Genomic DNA, 18,923 nt, shown 5'->3' with positions numbered 1-18,923 from the left:
GCTTAACATACGGTGTGTAACACAAGCACCTATAATAAGACTATTGCATACAGATCTTTAACGTTAACGACACACAAACGCATCCCAAACTTGTGCTTGTGCTTGGCAAAACTTTATCATTTATCATCACAGAGGTGAGAAACAAAAGCAGACTTTCACAAAAAGATTGTCCAAATTCTTGGGGTTTAGCATCATAACAACAATGATTTTCTTGCAATTTCATGAAGAAAATGAGTCATGTTACCCTGATAAATGTTGACATCTCATTAACCTTAGTCAATGTCAGGTGGTGTTCGATGATCACCTCAAAACAAAACAACAGTCTTAGTTTACTTTGGAAAATCTAGCAACACATGGTCTCTCTCTATATATACATATATATACTTATGTATACGTACATATATACATATATGTATATGCATATACATATATATATATATATATATATATATATATATATATATATATATATATATATACACACACACACACATATATATATATATACATAAATAAGACCAAAATAATACACATTAAACTCTGCTTGGCCCTTGTACAGAAACTTGAATGAGGTCAAGTAGAAGAAAAGCACCATGACCTTTGACCTGTCATCACACAGTGCCTCAGTTATGACATGAAATACAAACACATGACACAGAGAAGAGTTTGGCATCAGACCTTTTTTTTTTTTTTTTTACGATACTAGCTTTTAAAAAGCAGAAATGTGTCATCCATGAGGAATGTATTTTGCTCTCCGCTGCCCAACGAACATAAAATGCTGCTGCTTTAAAGAGGCTGGAAGAGTCTGGCAGACGGACTATATAAGGTTTCTGCACATGTAAAAAAAAAAAACCTGTGAGCATTTGAGAGCAAGCAGGGTATAAACAAAACAAATGTAATATTTAAATAAATAGTGCTTGAAGGACAGGAACATAAATGTGTCAATATCAAAAGGTAAAACTCAAAATAATATCTCCCAGACTGAGTGAATCCTTAATGGAATCCCAGTCAAGTTCTAGTCAGTTTTACTAACTGTAACAATACAACATGGATTCTGAAGCCTGGACAACACTGCCCTCTAGTGCACCAAAGCACCAATGAAATCTACGGCTGCACAGTATTACAGTAAACTGTAAACTGTTGACTGGATTGGGAAAGACACAGTGGCACCTTGTTGTTTTCCCATTCAAAGCACACTTGTGTAAAGAGGCGACTTCGCTACCATGAAATCAGTAAACAGGACGTTAAGATTTATTTAGAGGAGGTAACATCAGCTTCTTGTGGAGAAATGAGTCTGGATCAAAGTCAGTGATGTTTTTTGAACATCGATAATAGCACAGACAAAAAGAATATTAGTGATAGTGATGCTGGATAGTAGAGTGATGAGACCCTGGCTGGTGTTTCACGCCTGAAAAAACAGAGTGAGTGAGCTACAGATATGTATCCAGCTCTGTGCTGCTAAGGCTTTGTGTGGATTGCTGAATAACGGATTCTTCGGCAGGGGGGAGGTCTGTGGGAGGTGCTTGCTGCGGCTGGTGAAGTGAGTCTGTATCAGCTTGTATCTCCAGTGTCTTGTCCCTGACTGGAGGTGGAGCAGGTGGATCTGTTGGTGGAGGTGGAGGTAGAGGGTCAGTTGGAAGAGGGTATGGGTTGGGGATCTCCAAAATGGTTGGTGGTTTCTTGATGCTCCTCTTTTTCTTGCTCTTTTTCTCCTCTTTGCCCTTTGGCTGAGGCACTTCTACGACAATGGTCGGGTTCTGCTGCAGGTCCTGGCGCCCGGGCGGCTCAGACATCATGACGTGCCGAGCGCCATGCATCCTTGGAGCCGGCTTGGTATTGAGCTCTCCGTGAGTCTTCCTCCATCGCTTCAGCTGGGTGTGATGCTCTTTCTCCACATCCCGTGCAGTCACTGGCACCTCCAGAATCTGCAACAGGAAGAGACAACGTCACCGGGTCACTGCAGGATTCTTATCACCAGCCCTGACTGGAAAATATGTATGGCTATTGTGCTAAAAATGTGAACTTTGTCAGTTAATGCCAAAGAGCTGCGGGGCTGCTGTGAACAAGAGGACATATTGTTAACAGGGAAAGACACACACACAAGAACACACACTTAAACAAGACGGATGAATTCTTCCACTTTAATTCACTCTCAGTCTCTCTGCCGTTTCCTTGGCTGCAGTTGTGAAGCCTTTTGTTCTCTTTTCATTTCATAACCACATCAAGTGACACAACCCTCTAACACTTATATTAACCCATTGACGCCAGGAAAGCATTGCCACATTTCTACCATTAAAACCGGGAGCGCGGCTGCGTAATTCTACCATTGAATGCGGGAAAGCGGATACGTCAATTTTTGGGGGGTATAAAGGTTCCTCTTGACATTGTTTTGAAATTTCTTCGAGCGAACATGGAGGACTTTGACAGCGGAGAGATTTCTGAAGGCAGTGATTATGAGGAGTTTCTCGACCTCGATGACGTCATCGCTGATGACTTTGAACGCGCTGAAACCAATTGACCGGGATTAAGACATAATTGTGTATTGTATGTTTTGGGTAACATCTACTGCACGTCTGTCCGTCCAGGGAGTGGATCCCTCACCTGTGGTTCTCCCTAAGGTTTCTACCTTTTTTCCCTGTTACAAGGGTTTTTTCCCCAGTAGTTTTTCCTTACCCTGGTCGAAGGTCAAAGGACAGAGGATGTTACCAACACTGTGAAGTCCCGTGTGACAAAATATGTTTTGTAAACTGTGGGCTATACAAATAAAGACTGATTGATTGATTGAAGACTTACGTATGTTTGAAGACGACGAGGTCGGTGATAACGACGATGATTTGAAGGTTTTGAAAGTGACGGAAGACGGAGAATTACCACCATAATCTACGGAGTGTTTTCAACCACACACCAGGGGTGACACTGGATTTACCTGCAGATGCCACAGCGCTGTAAGCACCATCACTGTCACATGTGAAGCAGACTGTTACAGTCATTATATGCTGTTATTGTTCGTCACAGTCCACCAGGACTAAATCAAGGCACTGACACAAGTTGATATTACTTTATTTTCTTACTGTTTTTTAATTGAAAATAGTTATTCACTTTACTTGTACTTTTTTTTGTGAAGGCGTTTCAGGCCTTAATGGGTTGAAGTCTAATCTTCACAGCATAATACGAGTGTTTGAGTTTAAGGTGGATTGAGGCTGTTGAAATGATTAGTCACACAAAAACTTAACATATAACAATAAGTCAGGTAAAGGTTATATAAACTGTACGATGTTCACCAAACATCTGGACACAGCTATTTTCAGCAGTGCATGATGTTGTAAATATGCCAGAAAAGTGACTTTTACACAAACCAAAAACATAAACTATGTTAAAATAAGGCTTGCATTGTAGTAGGTAGGTGTTAGTCACTTACCTCTCGTACAAGGAAACCCTCCTGCATGTATCGAGGCTCTATGGCTCTGAGCAGCTCCATGGTCTCGTACTGGCCCTGGCAGGCCTTCAGCTTCTCCCGGGTCCCAAGCATGCATTTAAGCAGCACCAAACCCACACGGAAGATTATTTTCACTCCTGTGAGAGAAAGAAGCACAAGGCGAGTTTCAGGGTGAAGAAGTTCTGATGCAATGCTCGTGGACAGCACTGCACAACAGGCAGCATTTACACATCACTGTTTACCATCGCAGAGTAACATGTCCCAGACACGAAGCACCGAGGCCCAGGGCAGAGTCCTGGAGAAGGCACACATAAACCACTCAGTCATGTAGAGGATCGGGTCAATCTTGTGTTTTTCCAGATGACGGAAGCTGATCGGGGAGAAGCGTCGTAGCAGAGCGAACAGGATCTCGCCATCCAACTGTATAGCTTCCTGAGAGACACAGGAAAGAAAGCATTAACAGAAGAAACAAAGGCTATTGTACTCAGCATCGTCAGGGATGAAACCTGATATTGATGTCAATACATCGTTTAAAAAAAAGAGTGTAATTTGATTCCCATAATGCACGACTACCAGTGTCGGCTCCTGAAGAAAATTTCAGGGGGGTCAATTGTTTCTGATAATGATAATGTGACCCATTCAATAGGTGCATAAAGCAAGACAGTATCAATTTGTCCTTCTTGTGTCCACTAGATGGCAACTTCATGAACAAAAATTATTTACATGAATCTAATGTATGATGTAACATAGCTAAACAGGACACACGATGTGTCCAGCAACCACATAAAGACAGAGGCAGCATATTAAGTCAAGTATTTATTAGCTGACCAAGGATCAAGAGCTTTCACAACCTTTACCAGATACATACAACAAACATATGACAAGATAGTGCAGTCAAATTATTCATTAAGTGTAAAGGAAAGTGCAGAATTGGATCTTTAGATGTGTTGCTAAAGGCATCTTACAACACTCTCTTACTGAAAACAGTCTGATTGTCTGATTTGCGTGAAGTTTAACCTGCAGTTAAACCCTGAGCGATACAAACATAAACAATGTTAACAAACAAGCTAACGAACGTCACCTCAAATGACTGCTGTCCGCTGCTAAAAGCCATAAACAGCTAATGAAGCAACAGTTAAATTATAAAAAGTATGTCTCACTGGTTTCATCGGTAATTGATAACCACATCATTCCTGAGCGTGCAAAGAAGAAGTCTATTCCAGTCTAAATGCATAAACATGTTTCAGTCTTACCAAGCCAGGGCTGTAGTAGCCAGGAAGATAGCGCTCACAGATTTGGACCAGGCCCCAAAAAGCTTCCTGTGGAAACAAACAGAGGTGTCACATGGATGTCACATTACACCAGACACTGTGACACTGATGATAAAGACTGAGCACTGACGATAAAGACTGAGCACTGACAGAGGAGGCCGTGATTACTGATTATGCCACATTAAACCTTTTCAAGATAAAGCACAGCATCACTGTCACAGAATTAATGGTTTGTGCAATTGCGCCAGCTATACTTTTGTATGTTTTAAAGAAGTTTACATAAACACTTGTTCAGCCAGTGTGATTGTCTGACCCATCACTTAGTTTCTGGAACAGCTCCAGGATTTATCTCAGGAATCAAATTATCTGTACAGTCTGATGTTCAGTTTATAAATAAACAAATACAAGGTGACAAATTAAAACCAAGCAGTGCAAGATAATGAAATTAAGATTCTTAGCCTAAAGGGCAAACTATACCAGGCAAGACGTTTACACAGTATGGCAACAGCACATTTTTATCAATGGAAAGACTTTATTTGGTATTTGTGGATGGAAAAGTATACAGAACCTCAGCAGGCATGTGCATGAGCAACACGGCAGCTATGGGAGCTTGGGCCTGGCAGTAGCCCTCCTCTGGTCTGTAGACAGTGTAGGCCTTAAGAACACGAAACAGGTCCCGCTGCCTTTAAATGATCAAGGTACACAAGAGTTAAGACACTTGAGACAAATTAAAGTTGATTCAGATGGTCATTAATTCTCATCCAATAACACAGTTTACCCGTGTCCTCCCCGAGACACAAACATCTCATGGAAAGGAAACTGTCGATGGAGATCTTTCTCAATGACATCGATCCATTTGGGTTCCCCAGGCTGGTTATCCAGCTCCTGACAAAACATGACACAAAAAAGAATGGTAATCATGTTGTAATGTTTTTAAAATGGGTATTACTTACTAAACACTATTATTATTATTTTTCAAAAGAAAATTAGTATCATTTGCCATCACATAACATTTGACTGCAAATTGTCTAATTTCAAAGTAAACTGGATCCATTTCAGTGCACAAAACTTCTCAACAGATGGCATAACCCTGGTGCACAGTTTCTGTGTAAACGTCCCTGCTCTGCCGTGTTAGTGACGTAATCATGTAGTCACATCGCCGAATGACAACGGGAGGACCCGAGTAGTCCCGAGGAATCCTGAAAGCAGCTAAGTTACCTGTTGAGTGCTGCGAACATCCTCTTCAATTCAATTAAATTGTATTTGTATAGTGCCAAATCACAACATGCATCATCTCAAGGCACTTCAGTTGTGACCGTGTTGAACAGAGCCGGATCATAGCTGTCCATGTCATTGCTTTGTGTCCGTTGTGAACGAGTGCAAAGCGTTTACATTAGCTGTTTAATATTATGCTGTTTAATGAAGTACGTGGCGTGCAGCCTTGATGCAGCCTCAGGGGGACACAAGCCAGTGTCTTTTTGAGCCAGTCCCAAGCCTGTGGAGGTGGGACTACATCAGGGATCAGCTCTGAGCCCCTTCTTGTTTGCAGTGGTGATGGACAGGCTGACAGATGAGGTTAGACTGAAATCTCCAGGGACGATGATGTTTATATTTTTATAACGCCGTTAACGTGCCCAACACTAATATATAGATTTTTAATCAAATTATGACAGCCCGGACCGGCCCAAAAACATGCAGTTTACCCGAACGCGCACCTGACCTGCGTGAAAGGAAAGGTATACAAGACCAGCGATGCTTTAGACAGTAGCATTAAGGAAAAGACAAGAAGCAGAGCTGGAAGTAGCAGAGATGAAGATGTTGAGGCGATAAGGTCAGAAAGGGCCAGAATGAGATGGTTTGGTCATGTACAGAGGAGGGATAGTGAATATATTGGTAGAAGGGTGCTGGGGTTGGAACTGCCAGGCAGGAGGTCTAGAGGAAGACCAAACAGAAGATTTATGGATGTAGTGAAAGAGGATATGAAGTTAGGTGGTGTGATAGAGGAGGATATGTGGAACAGGGTTAGATGGAGGAGGTTGATTCGCTGTGGCGACCCCTGAAGGGAGCAGCCGAAAGGAAAAGAAGAACTGAAGTATGTGGCGTGAGCCCACTTCTTCAAATTAAAAGAGCCTCTGTGCGGCTGCGTCTCTTAATTTGAAAAGACCCACAGCCTCGGCTGGACGGCTCTGACAGCGTTTCGCATTACGTGCAGCTGCGCAATACCATAGCCTGTGATATCTGAAAATAATGTACTATGTCAACTGTTGAGGAATATTTAGATTATTTGGCTCTGTGCATGTCCTAACACAGAGCAAGACTGAACATAGGAGCTCAGCGTCGAGGCTGAGACACAAACGGGTTGGGGATAGGGTTAGGGTTAGGACGCTGCTGCTGTTGTGGGCAGGTGTGCCTGCAGTTATAAAACCAATCAACGATTATTAGACACCAACATTGAAATATGCTAATAATTCTGATATGTTCATACTCAAAACAGACGGAGCAACCTTAGCTTACCGTTTTTAAATGATATGCCATGTTTGCAGTAGAGCTGTGAAAAGCAAACTGTTCCTTGCAAAGTTTGCACTCCACTTTTTAACCGTCATCTACTTTTGAAAAATGCTGCCACACTGCTAATGTCTTTGACATTGAGGCTACAGTCAGTCCTCCTGTCGCATCAATGTCAAAGACATGAAAAGCTAAAATTCACACATAAAAGCTAAAATTCATGTCTAATTAATAGCAGCGCTAATCTGTCTGTCTCTCGTTAGCCACGGAGCGACAACAACCCACTGGGCTGGACTAAACCAAAGTAGTGGAAAACAAGGGGGGTGTTCTCTGAAGACACACTATTACCGGGTGCTCTAAAAACACACCCACTGGCACTTGGTACTTTCCTGTTAATGAAATTCACCATGGAAAAAAAAATAATAATAATAATAATAAAAATTAGTTGACCAATCACAATTTTGGTCGAGCCAGAATGTGTCGACCAATTAGTTGACCAGACGACTTTGAATTTACAGCCCTAATTGTACCATATATGAGTACCAAGTACTCTCTCACACAGCATTGTTTATGTTAGATATATTACCATAGACTGGATAATATGTTTGCCTTCCTGTATATATGTGACTGTTTTGATTGTGTGTTTAATACCGTGGATGGGCTCTACATCGGACGATATTTATGTTTAGTACAGTTGCTGTGTGTTACATTGTAATGATGCGATGTGGACAGGAGTATTATTTGTATACACTATTTTCACTGCATTCCTTTTGTAGTAGCATTTGTGTGTTTAGTTAACAGTCATATTTATCACATACTAATATGTTACTGTTCGTCTATTTGTATGCTTCAGGAAACCATAACAAACACACCCTGTACACTGTTCCAGTGTGAGAGCAATAAAGAGGGCCAGCATCCAAATATAATTCTACAGTTGCTATAGCAATGGAATTTAAAAGTAAAATGAGCCTAAAAAAAACAGAATAAAGACAGCAGAAAGGGGAAGTGGAAGAAGAAGTGTCCTGACCTGAAACTTTCCTTGGTTCTGCTCTTTCTTCACCTTCCCTCCTGACAGGTAAAGCCATGCACGACCTCGGAGGGCAGGAGGGATTCCTTTCTGGCAGCGCAGCCTCACCTAAGCCACAGAAAAGAAGGGTGTAAGAAGTGAAGCAAGACACAAAAGTATCAAGCATAACAAAGGCTTGTCAAGAGCCAAAAAACAAATCGTGTAAACTGGTATGCAAGGCAATGGCCCATTCACTTGGTGTTGGTTCCTCTTCTATTTACACAAAATCTTGCTTTGACTCAAAAACAGCTCAATGTGCATCATGAGCCTTTCTCACAGAGCACATTTTATCATGTCACAGGAAAAAATTACTTGATTAAAGTTATGATTAAAGCTAACACAACAATGTCTTAAAAACAACTTCTTATGTAATGTATGGTCACTTATGTTTGCTTTTTCTGATATGAAGCTGGCACACTTCCCCAAAGAGAGAACAATTTCTCCAGTAAAGTTTGAGTAAATCACAACAATGGATTAGAGACTATGGTCCCATCCCAATACCTCCCCTAACTCTAAATCTTTGCCCTTACCCTAAATGTTGCGTGTTCATGTGTAGGGGGAGCAACGGGGAGTGGGATTTTGCCCTTATAATCAACCCTCAAAATGTAGTGAGCTCTGATACGGGCTTAAATGAAGTAGAAGATTAAATTACCCATGATGCTTTTTTCAACAAAGATGGCGGCCATATCTGCCTAGCAACAATTTCGTTGTAATATATTTTTCGCAAATAAGCACGTTACAATGTTGAAATGTGTTGGAATATGTTGGTTTGATATACATCCAATGGACCGTTGAGCTTTGAACACTAATGTCAGAAAATAACTGACCATTTTACGAAAGCCCGTCATGGCGGAAAAACAAGAAAACCGAACACAGCTAACGCAACAGGCAACACAACAGCTGGATCCACCGGCATTTTTCCTGAATGAAAATAGTAGTACACACCACTGGTAGAATTGTCAACATGTGATAGGTAGGTAGGTTAGCACGTTCGTTACATTCACTGTGCTAATTTGCATATAGTGGTGTCCCAATTCCATAGGGAAGCCACTTCCTTCAAAGAGGGGAATTTATGAGGTTGAGGGCACTCCAAACCAAGTGGAAATTTTAAGGAGGGGGAAATGGGACAGGGCCTAAGACCTTCAGTATGTGATGTGTTTAACAATTACATAACGGGTCACTTCTGTTTTTCACACTTGAACTGCCCTGAAGTGCAGCTATAATATATATTCAGAGGACCTTTATTACAGTCATCTCACAGGAAGTCAATACAGCCCCACCCTGAATATAAGATTATCAATCTGTCACATGGTGCATGGGGCGATAACGGGATGGGTCATGTCCTGCCCTGTTGCTGATTCATGGAAATGACTTGTGGTTGCATCTCTGTGCTGAATTGCTGACAGAGTTACAGCCCAGAACCAGCTCAACAAGTGGGGCAGACACTGTGTCCACAAAGGTTATTGTCCTTGTGCAATCAAATGCTTAAGTATGGCCATAATTAACCTGCTCTCGAGTACAACAGCTGACTGCAGACCGAATACAAACCCATTACAGATCTGTCAATCAAACCAAGCAGCCTTAAATTATACATTACAGTTATCATTTGGTGCTGACCTTATCAAACCTCTTGATTATCCACTTGTCCCAGTGGTTGAGCATGTCCAGCCACTTCACCTCCCTCTGCCTGAGCACTGCAGGAGGAACATCCTGAGCTCTGAAGAAAAAACAGAAAAATGGATTCATGTTTAATACACATTAACCTTAGGTAAATGGGAATAAGATAAGATAAACTTTATTTATCCTTAAAAGGGGAAATTCACTTGTTACAGCAGCAAAAGCAGTTAAGACAGAAGTGTGCATACAGCACAATTAGACAACACAAAATAAGCAAGGGATTAAAGAATGGTAAAACAGAAAAATGACAATAAGGAATGTGTAGGCTGTTCTGCTTGTGCTAGTGTGTGTGTGGCCATTGCTCATGTACAGTGAGTCAAAATTACTAAACTTGTTTTGATTTGAGGAGACTATAAAAGAGTTGAAGGCTGTTTATTGACAACGCCTGTTGAACCTCAAAGAGCTGCAGTAAGGACTTGCCTGTTTTGTAATGTAATGTCACTGTAAAACATTTACACACTGTAATAACTAAAGAACTTCACATCGGCTTACCCGATGGAAAAGAAAACATGGGCAAGTATAATGTACATTATAACTGAGCTCCAATGCCTTAACAGGCTGTGTAATTATCTCATCTGCACAAACACGTAATTGCAGGGTTGTCTTCAAAGAAAGTCTTAAACTTCAGGCGGCCCTCTTTCATTTTAAAAAACGGGATAGATGTTGTGCATCAGTGCAACAAAGTTATACTCCATCCAGAATCAGCTTCCAAATACCTTAAACAATTGGTTGTAGTAACTTTCACTTCCATGTATTGTAATTTAAACCCTGGTTTGTGACTGTGTATAAAGATGGGTGCCAAAAAGAGGCCATGATAGTACAATAATTCCAAGAGACTTAATATGGAACCCACAGATGGACAGATAGTTTACCTTTTCTAAATAATATTAGGAGTTATATCAAACTTGCTTTTATGATTTACACTGTGAATTGAATTGCAATAGATTCATCTTGAGATTATAGCTGGGAAATAACCAAACAAAAATGTAAAGTACATATCACAATACAACTTCCATATGTATTAACATTTACGTAATGTTTATGCAGTGCACAAACACAGTTTAATATATTTACGTTTTACCTCTGATGTGAGAAGTTCTTTATGATTATAAAGTGTTGTTTTTTTTCAACTTTCACTGAAGAACAATTGTCAAGTTCTAATTAGCTGACGTGTTTTGAAATTATTATTATTTATTGTCCGAGCCAAGATTTCATTTAAACATATGGTACACCAGCTCTAGAACCAGGGCTGTGGCTCCACGTCTGCCAACACTCCAGAAAACAGGAAGCTCCCGGACAGACAGACACAGACAGACACAGAGAGACGGTGCCTGGTGCAACTTTGTCTCACTCCTATCACTACTTTGGCAATCAAGTGCAGACTACAGTGGCCCATTAAAGAGGACGAAGGAAAAGTTCTTCTTCAGGAAACACTGAAAGTCGCCACGAGGGGTATGAATAAGTCCATTCAAATAAAAACCAAACAAAAAGAGAAAAAAACTTTTTGGGCTTCTCCTATGAAACAGTGTCGTAGGAGGAAGTATAATGGTGCACTGTGTTGCTGTTGCCTCCAGCTTTCATATTTGCCATGGTACTGAGTCAAACAGTGGGTAAATACAGAAACTCTGTGCCACGCAGCTGTAGGGGAGAGGCAGAAGCTCCAAGACTAAACAAAAACATCAGCAGTGTTTCTGATTCTCTACATCACTGTTACAACAAAAACACCAGCAGTGTTTATGATTCTCTACATCACTGCTACAATAAAAACACCAGCAGTGTTTATGATTCTCTACATCAACAACACCAGCAGTGTTTATGATTTTCTACGTCACTGCTACAACAAAAACATCAGCAGTATTTATGATTCTCTACATCAACAACACCAGCTGAGTTATGATTATCTACGTCACTGCTACAACAATAACATCAGCTGAGTTATGAGTCTCTACGTCACTGCTAAAACAAAAACACCAGCATTTTATGATTCTCTACGTCACTCAGCAGGCTTTATGAAGCTCTACGTCACTGCTACAACAGAAACACCAGCAGTTTATGATTATATACGTCACTGAGCCGAGGCTTTATGATTCTCTCCGTCACTGCTACAACTGGAACAGCTCTGGCTCCACCACAGTAAAGTTTGCTGTCCATGGGTAATGGTCCCACTTACGATGTCTCCGAATACTGCTGTGCCCCGCCAATGAATCCATATTTATCCGTGTGTCTGTCGCTGGTGAAGCCGTTGATCTCAGAGTCGGATCCAAATGAGCCTTCATCGTCGATGTGGCTGCTGCTGATGGTGCGGATGCTCCGTGTGTCCGCAGATTGACGGCCGTTCTCTATTTTGGCCATGGTGGCGAAAATGCTAACTGGCTAGCCACCACAGCTAACGCCAGCGAGCTTCTTGTTGACAGTCCAAGTCAAAAGCGTCCCTCTGCACTTGTTGCCGGATCAAATGGCATCGACGTCATGTTTTTTCCACGTGTCTTTAACTTTTCCGCGTGTGTTTTCGGTGTAGTTATAATTCGCAGCTGCCAGGGCGCGGCGCTCAGGTTTTTACCTTAAGCTTTCACAGATTTACGGTTAGCTAGCCAGCGGCGGGTTGCTAACGTACTTAGCGTTTACTCCAAAAATGTTCCCCAAATAACTCCGCCTTCAGCGAACTAATGCTAAATTATAAACGCGGTTTTCATGGTTAATAGTTAACGGTGTTCACGGTGTTAGGTCTTCAAAGGACTCGTTTTTAAGCTCCGCAGGTAGTGGAGGCTTCGTAGTGCTGTCATCCCGAATGAGCCTGGTTGGTGTTGGGGAGGAGACTGTAGGCCAGTGGGCGGTCCACTGTTTCAGCCAGTGCCTTAAGTGAGCACGGCCCCTCGTGGTTGCCATGGGAAGTGCCCTTTAGAATCTAAATGTTTTATTGCTCAGAAAGAATTCGTTTTTACACTTTATCCCCATTTTATTCACAAGAAAGTAGAACTATGCACACAATCATCTAAAGTCAAAGCTCGTTTAGTTTTAGTTCTTATTTCGTTTTGACTTTCAAGGGTTCAGGTTAGGGGGGTTTCTCCAGGTTCTCTGGCTTCCTTCCAGTCCAAAAACATGCAGTATGTACTTAAGCGCTTACATTCATGTTTATGAGCTAAAAATGTGTAAAACATGAATATGAGAAACCACCAGATAATGCCTGATCTTTGTGGCCTGTATTTCTTTATGACATTAATATTAAAACACCAAAAGCAGATCTATTGTTTTACATTCCTTTATTTGAATGCTAGAACATTATGGGTCTTTGCAGTCACTAAATGTGTTTTATCATGAACACAAGAAGAGTTGAACTTAACACGTGAATCCATCAGCACGCAGAGACTTCTGTCATCATCATTAATAACAGTTAAAACATTTTTTAAATTTTATTACAACTACACACCTCCATGTAAAGTGGATTATATTGTGACGCAATATGCATTCAACTACAGGACAGAGTGAGCGAATACTTTCTTTATCGCTGCATGGTTCACTTCTTTCGTCCACCTCTCTCCTTCAGCGCCAAGTGGATGACTGAACCATTGTTCATGTTGTAATAAGCCAAAGAGTTGGAATCCTTGATGAAAATGCCCTAAAATGGAAGAAAAATCACACATTTTACTTTGTTATCAAGTCTTTGGCATTAGATTTCCTGACTAAGCAATGCATTTAATTATTTCTCAGTCACTCAGTATTTAGTGTGACCTATCCTTACACTTCAACACTTAAGGCCACATTTTACTTCTCCGACTGCTTAATGTGTTATCCAACTGCGTAACCACGGAAACCCCTCGAGCCTTCATAGTTCTCCGTCGTGGTTGCAGCTGAATAACATTGAAACAGTGGCCGTTTCTCACCTGAAATAAATATTTTCTGTGTCCCGGAACACAGTTTTAAGATCATCTGAGGCGGGAAATTAGCCCTTTAGAGTCTAAACATGTGGTTTGTGTATTAAGATATGACATATTTATAGTTTGGCGGCGACGTTGTCGGCGGTGATCAGCTCCGCCTCTGCGGACGCTCGGTGCGCACTGTGGCCGAGCAGAGCAGCGTTAGCGCGGCCTGTCATGAAGACCAATCGCAGCCCTTGCCGTCTCCGTTGTCCCTTGACGGAGTGACGGACACATGAAAAAATATTTTGTGCAGTCTGAGACGACGCAGAGGCTCTCTGACAGGGTCTCCATCGACGCAGAGGGCTCTGCGTAACCTACGTAGAGCACTTTACGCAGGAGTATAAATTGGGCTTAACATGATCCTGACTCTTAAAATTGGAGTGGAACCCTAATTACTGTTATTGATAATTAGAGAGACTTTTGCAGTTCTGTAAAACAAGGTTTTAAAAATGAAGAATGTTTACCTCGTATTGTAATTTCTGTTTTCCTGCTGGCATGCCGGTGGCTTCATGGATTTTGACTTTAATGACAGACACCTGTGGACACATTGCATTTGCACGTCAATAAGAATTCATTACGTGCATCAACATAAAAGAGAAAAACAATAGTACTGTGTTTAGATACCTGGTCTGTGAGAGGTACAGTGAAATTCAGCACTTGGCCATTTAGCTTCCATTCCGTCTTGTCCTGCATGTTGGGAACCTGTACTTTAACTGCCACAGGACCCTGGAAAGAGAAGAAAATGCCTTTTATAGTATGTAGTAGAACAGGCCAGTATACAGAAAATTAAGAATATTGTGGAAATCATTGACTCCTGTCAGCACAAACATTCAAAAACAAAACAAGAAAACTAGGTATGTTGTTGTCCTCTCAGTGCAAAACACACAAACACACACACACACACAGCTCTGTCAAACCTTATTTCTACGCAGAAACTCCTCCTCGGGAATGAGGTTGTCCTCGGTCTTCATTTTCTTACTGACGGGCTCGTCCTCATGAGGTGGAGGAGGGTGAGAAGGTGGTGCAGGAACAGAGCTCGGTGGTTGTGGCACTGGTGGAGCCGGAACAAACGCTGGAAGAGGCAAAGAGGTCATTTTAAATGTAAAAATAAAAAAGTGTAGGCATAATTGAATTTGAGAGATCTAAAAGGAGATTCCTAGATCAACAGTAAAAGATCCAGATCATTACTCAGCACCAGGTTTTAACTTTTCTTAGATGTTTGCCTTTTATGATTATCTTTCCAATGTTTCTTTGAAATTCATGAATATATACAAATAAATACATTTATTTTTAAAACAGCCATTTAAAAACAGTGGCAGACAAAGCATCTTACCAGTTGGAACCACCATGGGTGGTGGTCTTGGGGCCATGATATGGGGCGCTGACGGTGGCATGGGAACCACATTGATACGGGATGCAGAAAGCATGGAAGGGACAGGTGACATAACTTGTCCTGGTGCGAGGCGAACCACAGGGGACATGGGCGGCCTTGGAATCACAGGGACAGCAGACAGAAGAGTGGTGCGCACAGGAGGAGCCATCTGTTTCACAAGCACCTGTGGGTTATGATGACATATTTACAGAGAAATTCATATGAAAGGATTAATTATTCTTAATTATATTAACTTACAGATGGGGGTGGACGGGGCAATGAAGAGATGGGAGGACCGGGTTTGGGCATGTTTGGTGCAGAGGAGGGGATGTGGGGCTGGTGATGGATATCACTTGGTTTGCTTGGGCCAATTTTCTCCTTAGTATCATCCTCTCCAACAAGTCCCTTGGCTTTGTGAATGGCTTCAATTTGCTCTTGCAGGGTAATGTTAGCCTGTGCTGCCTGCTGTGTACGAGCCATGCTTCCAGAATGGCCGTCCCAAGTGACCTGTTAGAGCAAGACAAACACAAATGTTTCAGACACCAAACAGCTCCAGGATTCTTTGGACCCAAACCTGTGTAAATACACGACAATTCACACCTTTTCCTCTGGCTTCTGGATTTCCTCTTCTCCAATCTTTTTACCGATAGCAGTCTCTTCCACACCAAAAATATCAGTACGCCTCTCAGCCAGCTGTTTCAAGCTGCTCTCAATATCCAAACCAGGAGCATAGACTTCATCTTCAATCTGCCTCTCTTTGATAACACGATCTCTTTGCTCCAGCCAGCGTGGATCCAGCAGACCAATCCGCATGTGCTCTTGCATCTTGCTGGCTGGAATCTTCTCGCCAGTAATGGGTGAGATGAGATACTCATCCGGAGCTGCGATTGAAGGCTGAGGCTTGGAGGCTACAAGAAGAGACAGCGTTATATAAACACACGCTGTACATGTTAACAGCATGGAGAACATGTTAAAGAAGCACAAGTTACCTTTGGGGTCGTAGTCTTTGCGGATGATAACCTGGTCTGGAGTCGGAGGCAGTGGAGGTGGCATTGGATTGTCTGGTGGCAGAGGAGCCTTCATGCCCATATCCTCGTCATCAGAGCCCTGAGGAGGTCAATATTGACATGATATTACTATTTTGTTTTGTTTCTTTTTAAGCATCAACAAACATAGATTGTAGATTTTGACTTAAAAAAGAAAATTATAATTAATAGTTATTATGATACCTCATCCATGTCCTGAACTTGTGTATCTTGATCAGGCTGTGAGGGCTGGCCACTGCCTCTACCCGGTCTCTCATCATCTTCATCTTCACTCTCGACCTCCATCTCCACCTCCTCACTCTCTCCATACTTCTCATAGCGCTCTTGGATAAGGATACGAGCACCGAGCTCCTCTGGTGTGGTCGGTGGAGGGAAGTGGCCTGGGGAAGATGGAGTGATAACCAAATTAGATCAGTTATTCTGGTGACATGAAGGGACTTCCTCGTTTAATAGTGATAGTCATGGTGGTAATATTACCTTGTTCATTGGGCTGGAAATCCACAGTTTCAACCACTACAAAGTCATGCCAATCAATTTGGGCATATGCTACCCTTTCTTTCTCTCTTTCCTCCTCTTCCTTCTTTCTCTCACGCTCCTGGAACTTTGCCCACTCAACACGGTATCGTACCTGATGGTTAAATAGAGCAACAGCTGATTAACATGGGATGATTCAAATCTTAATGTGTGAGATTGTCACAGTTTAAAAGGGATTACCTGGTCCATAACCTCTTTTGGATTCTCAGCCTCCTTCTTCAGCTTGATTAACAGGCCTTTGGGAGGGATGAGTATCTAAAGGACAGCAGACAAGTTATAATTTAGTATCACGGCATAAACCAAGAGCCACAAAGTATCAGACTCATTATTTGACCTTAGTCACCTTTGTGTACTGCTCAACCAGTTTGGTGAAATAGTTAAACAGGCTGTGCTGCGGCCGCAGAAAGTCAAACTGGTAGTTCCTCTGTTCTTTCTGCATGAGCTGAGTGAGGAACTGGCGTCCATTGCGAGCAACAAACTGAGCAGTGAGTTTGACAACATCCAGGTCAAACGCTGAGATTGACGGAGGGTCTGCAATGAACTCAAACTCAGGAGGAGGTTCTTTGGGAATCACCGCCTCCTGAATCACCTGTACCCATTTACAAGCACAAAATATTAATGTTACTACCAATTATAACCTATATAAACAGGTTTAAAGCAGATGAAAGTCTTACTTTTTGAGGCAGCTGGGATTGCTGCATGGCCTGCTGCATAACCTTGGGCACTGCTGCAGACGGCTCCTGTGCTTTGCCCTCTTTAAATTCATTAACCTTGTGACGGTAGTAGGCATGGTACGGGTCATTGAGGTTGAGAAAATTGAATTTCGGATTGTTGATCTCATTTTGACGAATTCTTGCTTCAAACTCGGGCCCATTCCTATTACAAGAACATTGCCATTTTGTAAACATACGAACAGTTTGAAACAGTTTGAAATTGCAGTTATGTCAAAGATTATTTCAGAGTAACCAACCTGGCAACAAAGCTGGCTGTCTTGTCAACTATGTTTCTGACCTCAGGAGGTGGATATATGATACCAACAATTGGCTTAGTAGCTGGGGTTTCCTCTACTGGTGCATCATTCTGTTGAAAGAATTTACATTTATAGATTACATGCCTTTAAAAATTAAACAAAACTTGAATGAAATCAATGGATAACCATGTTATAAAAACCTGACCATTGATTTTCAATTTTGATATAAAGCATATTAAAATTGCAGCTAACAATTATTTTCATTATCGATTAATCTGTTGGGTATTTTCTCGATTAATCAAATAATCTTTTGTTTCAAGAAATGTTGAAAAATATCAGTAATTGTTCTTCAAACTTGGAAATGATAAAGTTATCAAATGTCTTGTTTTGGCCACAGAACTAAATTATTCCCTTTTAATGATTTCTTTGTTTATATGGAGCAAAGAAATTAATAATCGATTATCAAAATAGTTGATGATTAATTTAGTCATCGATTAATCGAGTAATTGTTTCAGCCCGAAAACATAGGACAATCTGAAAAACACTGGTTAAAAACACTATTTTACAGGAAATATGTCCTGGTTACTGTAGAGAATGCAGAGGTTCTAAACCTAAATGCTACGTATGGTAAAATGCCGGGCAACTGCTTACAGTGAATGCTATGGAGTATCCTCAGTAAACACAGTCTCAGTCACATACTAGCTTATATAATCAACATTTACTTGACCAATTATTGCCGAATAAACTGTCACTTAAATAGCAAGGCAAACGTCATAGGTCAACTAACGTGAACACGTGAATTTCGTCAGAAACGCAGCTGGTAAAGCAGAGATTATTAGCCACAGTGCTAACGTGAGCTAACTCGTTACCTTATTGTTGGGCTCCGGCTGAACTATCTGAACAGGCCCAGGCGGCATGGCGGCGTCTTTCAGAAACACTGCAAATTGCCTGAAAACAACTGACCACATACAAACGTACACATGTTTCAGATATACATGGTTTAATAATATATCGTGCATATATCAAGTGCAGTATATATTAGTTTAAGGCCAAACTTTGAAGAAACACTTACCACGACACGTTATCCGTTGCCCCCCCAATGACAAGGCGTATTACTTCCGGAAACAAC

General features: G+C 41.5%; 2 protein-coding genes across 3 annotated transcripts; both read right to left on the bottom strand.

The window, feature by feature from the left end:
* Nucleotides 1–327: 327 nt before the first annotated feature.
* LOC310938647 (TBC1 domain family member 10A-like) lies at nucleotides 328–12,736 on the bottom strand. Its single transcript, XM_083903193.1, has 9 exons — nucleotides 12,126–12,736; nucleotides 9,896–9,995; nucleotides 8,240–8,347; nucleotides 5,486–5,592; nucleotides 5,276–5,390; nucleotides 4,690–4,755; nucleotides 3,679–3,868; nucleotides 3,419–3,573; nucleotides 328–1,925 (listed from the first exon to the last, which is right to left on the bottom strand). The coding sequence occupies exons 1-9, from the start codon at nucleotides 12,305–12,307 to the stop codon at nucleotides 1,431–1,433; spliced, it is 1,518 nt and encodes a 505-aa protein (XP_083759319.1). The 5' UTR covers nucleotides 12,308–12,736; the 3' UTR covers nucleotides 328–1,430.
* Nucleotides 12,737–13,232: 496 nt separating this feature from the next.
* On the bottom strand, nucleotides 13,233–18,916 carry sf3a1 (splicing factor 3a, subunit 1). 2 transcript variants are annotated; one of them, XM_083903244.1, is made up of 16 exons: nucleotides 18,867–18,916; nucleotides 18,664–18,752; nucleotides 17,795–17,904; nucleotides 17,499–17,700; nucleotides 17,168–17,413; nucleotides 17,005–17,079; nucleotides 16,768–16,918; nucleotides 16,474–16,670; nucleotides 16,234–16,351; nucleotides 15,845–16,152; nucleotides 15,503–15,751; nucleotides 15,206–15,428; nucleotides 14,790–14,944; nucleotides 14,497–14,598; nucleotides 14,337–14,408; nucleotides 13,233–13,571 (listed from the first exon to the last, which is right to left on the bottom strand). In XM_083903244.1, the coding sequence occupies exons 2-16, from the start codon at nucleotides 18,709–18,711 to the stop codon at nucleotides 13,470–13,472; spliced, it is 2,358 nt and encodes a 785-aa protein (XP_083759370.1). In that variant the 5' UTR covers nucleotides 18,712–18,752; nucleotides 18,867–18,916; the 3' UTR covers nucleotides 13,233–13,469. The 2 variants fall into 2 exon arrangements, with proteins under 2 accessions (XP_083759370.1, XP_083759371.1); XM_083903245.1 differs by having other exon boundaries at nucleotides 15,206–15,413.
* Between the last annotated feature and the right edge of the window lie 7 nt (nucleotides 18,917–18,923).

Source organism: Microchirus variegatus, assembly GCF_963457635.1.
Source record: "Microchirus variegatus genome assembly, chromosome: 16".
Taxonomy (NCBI): domain Eukaryota; kingdom Metazoa; phylum Chordata; class Actinopteri; order Pleuronectiformes; family Soleidae; genus Microchirus; species Microchirus variegatus.
This window is presented reverse-complemented; position numbering and strand designations above follow the sequence as displayed.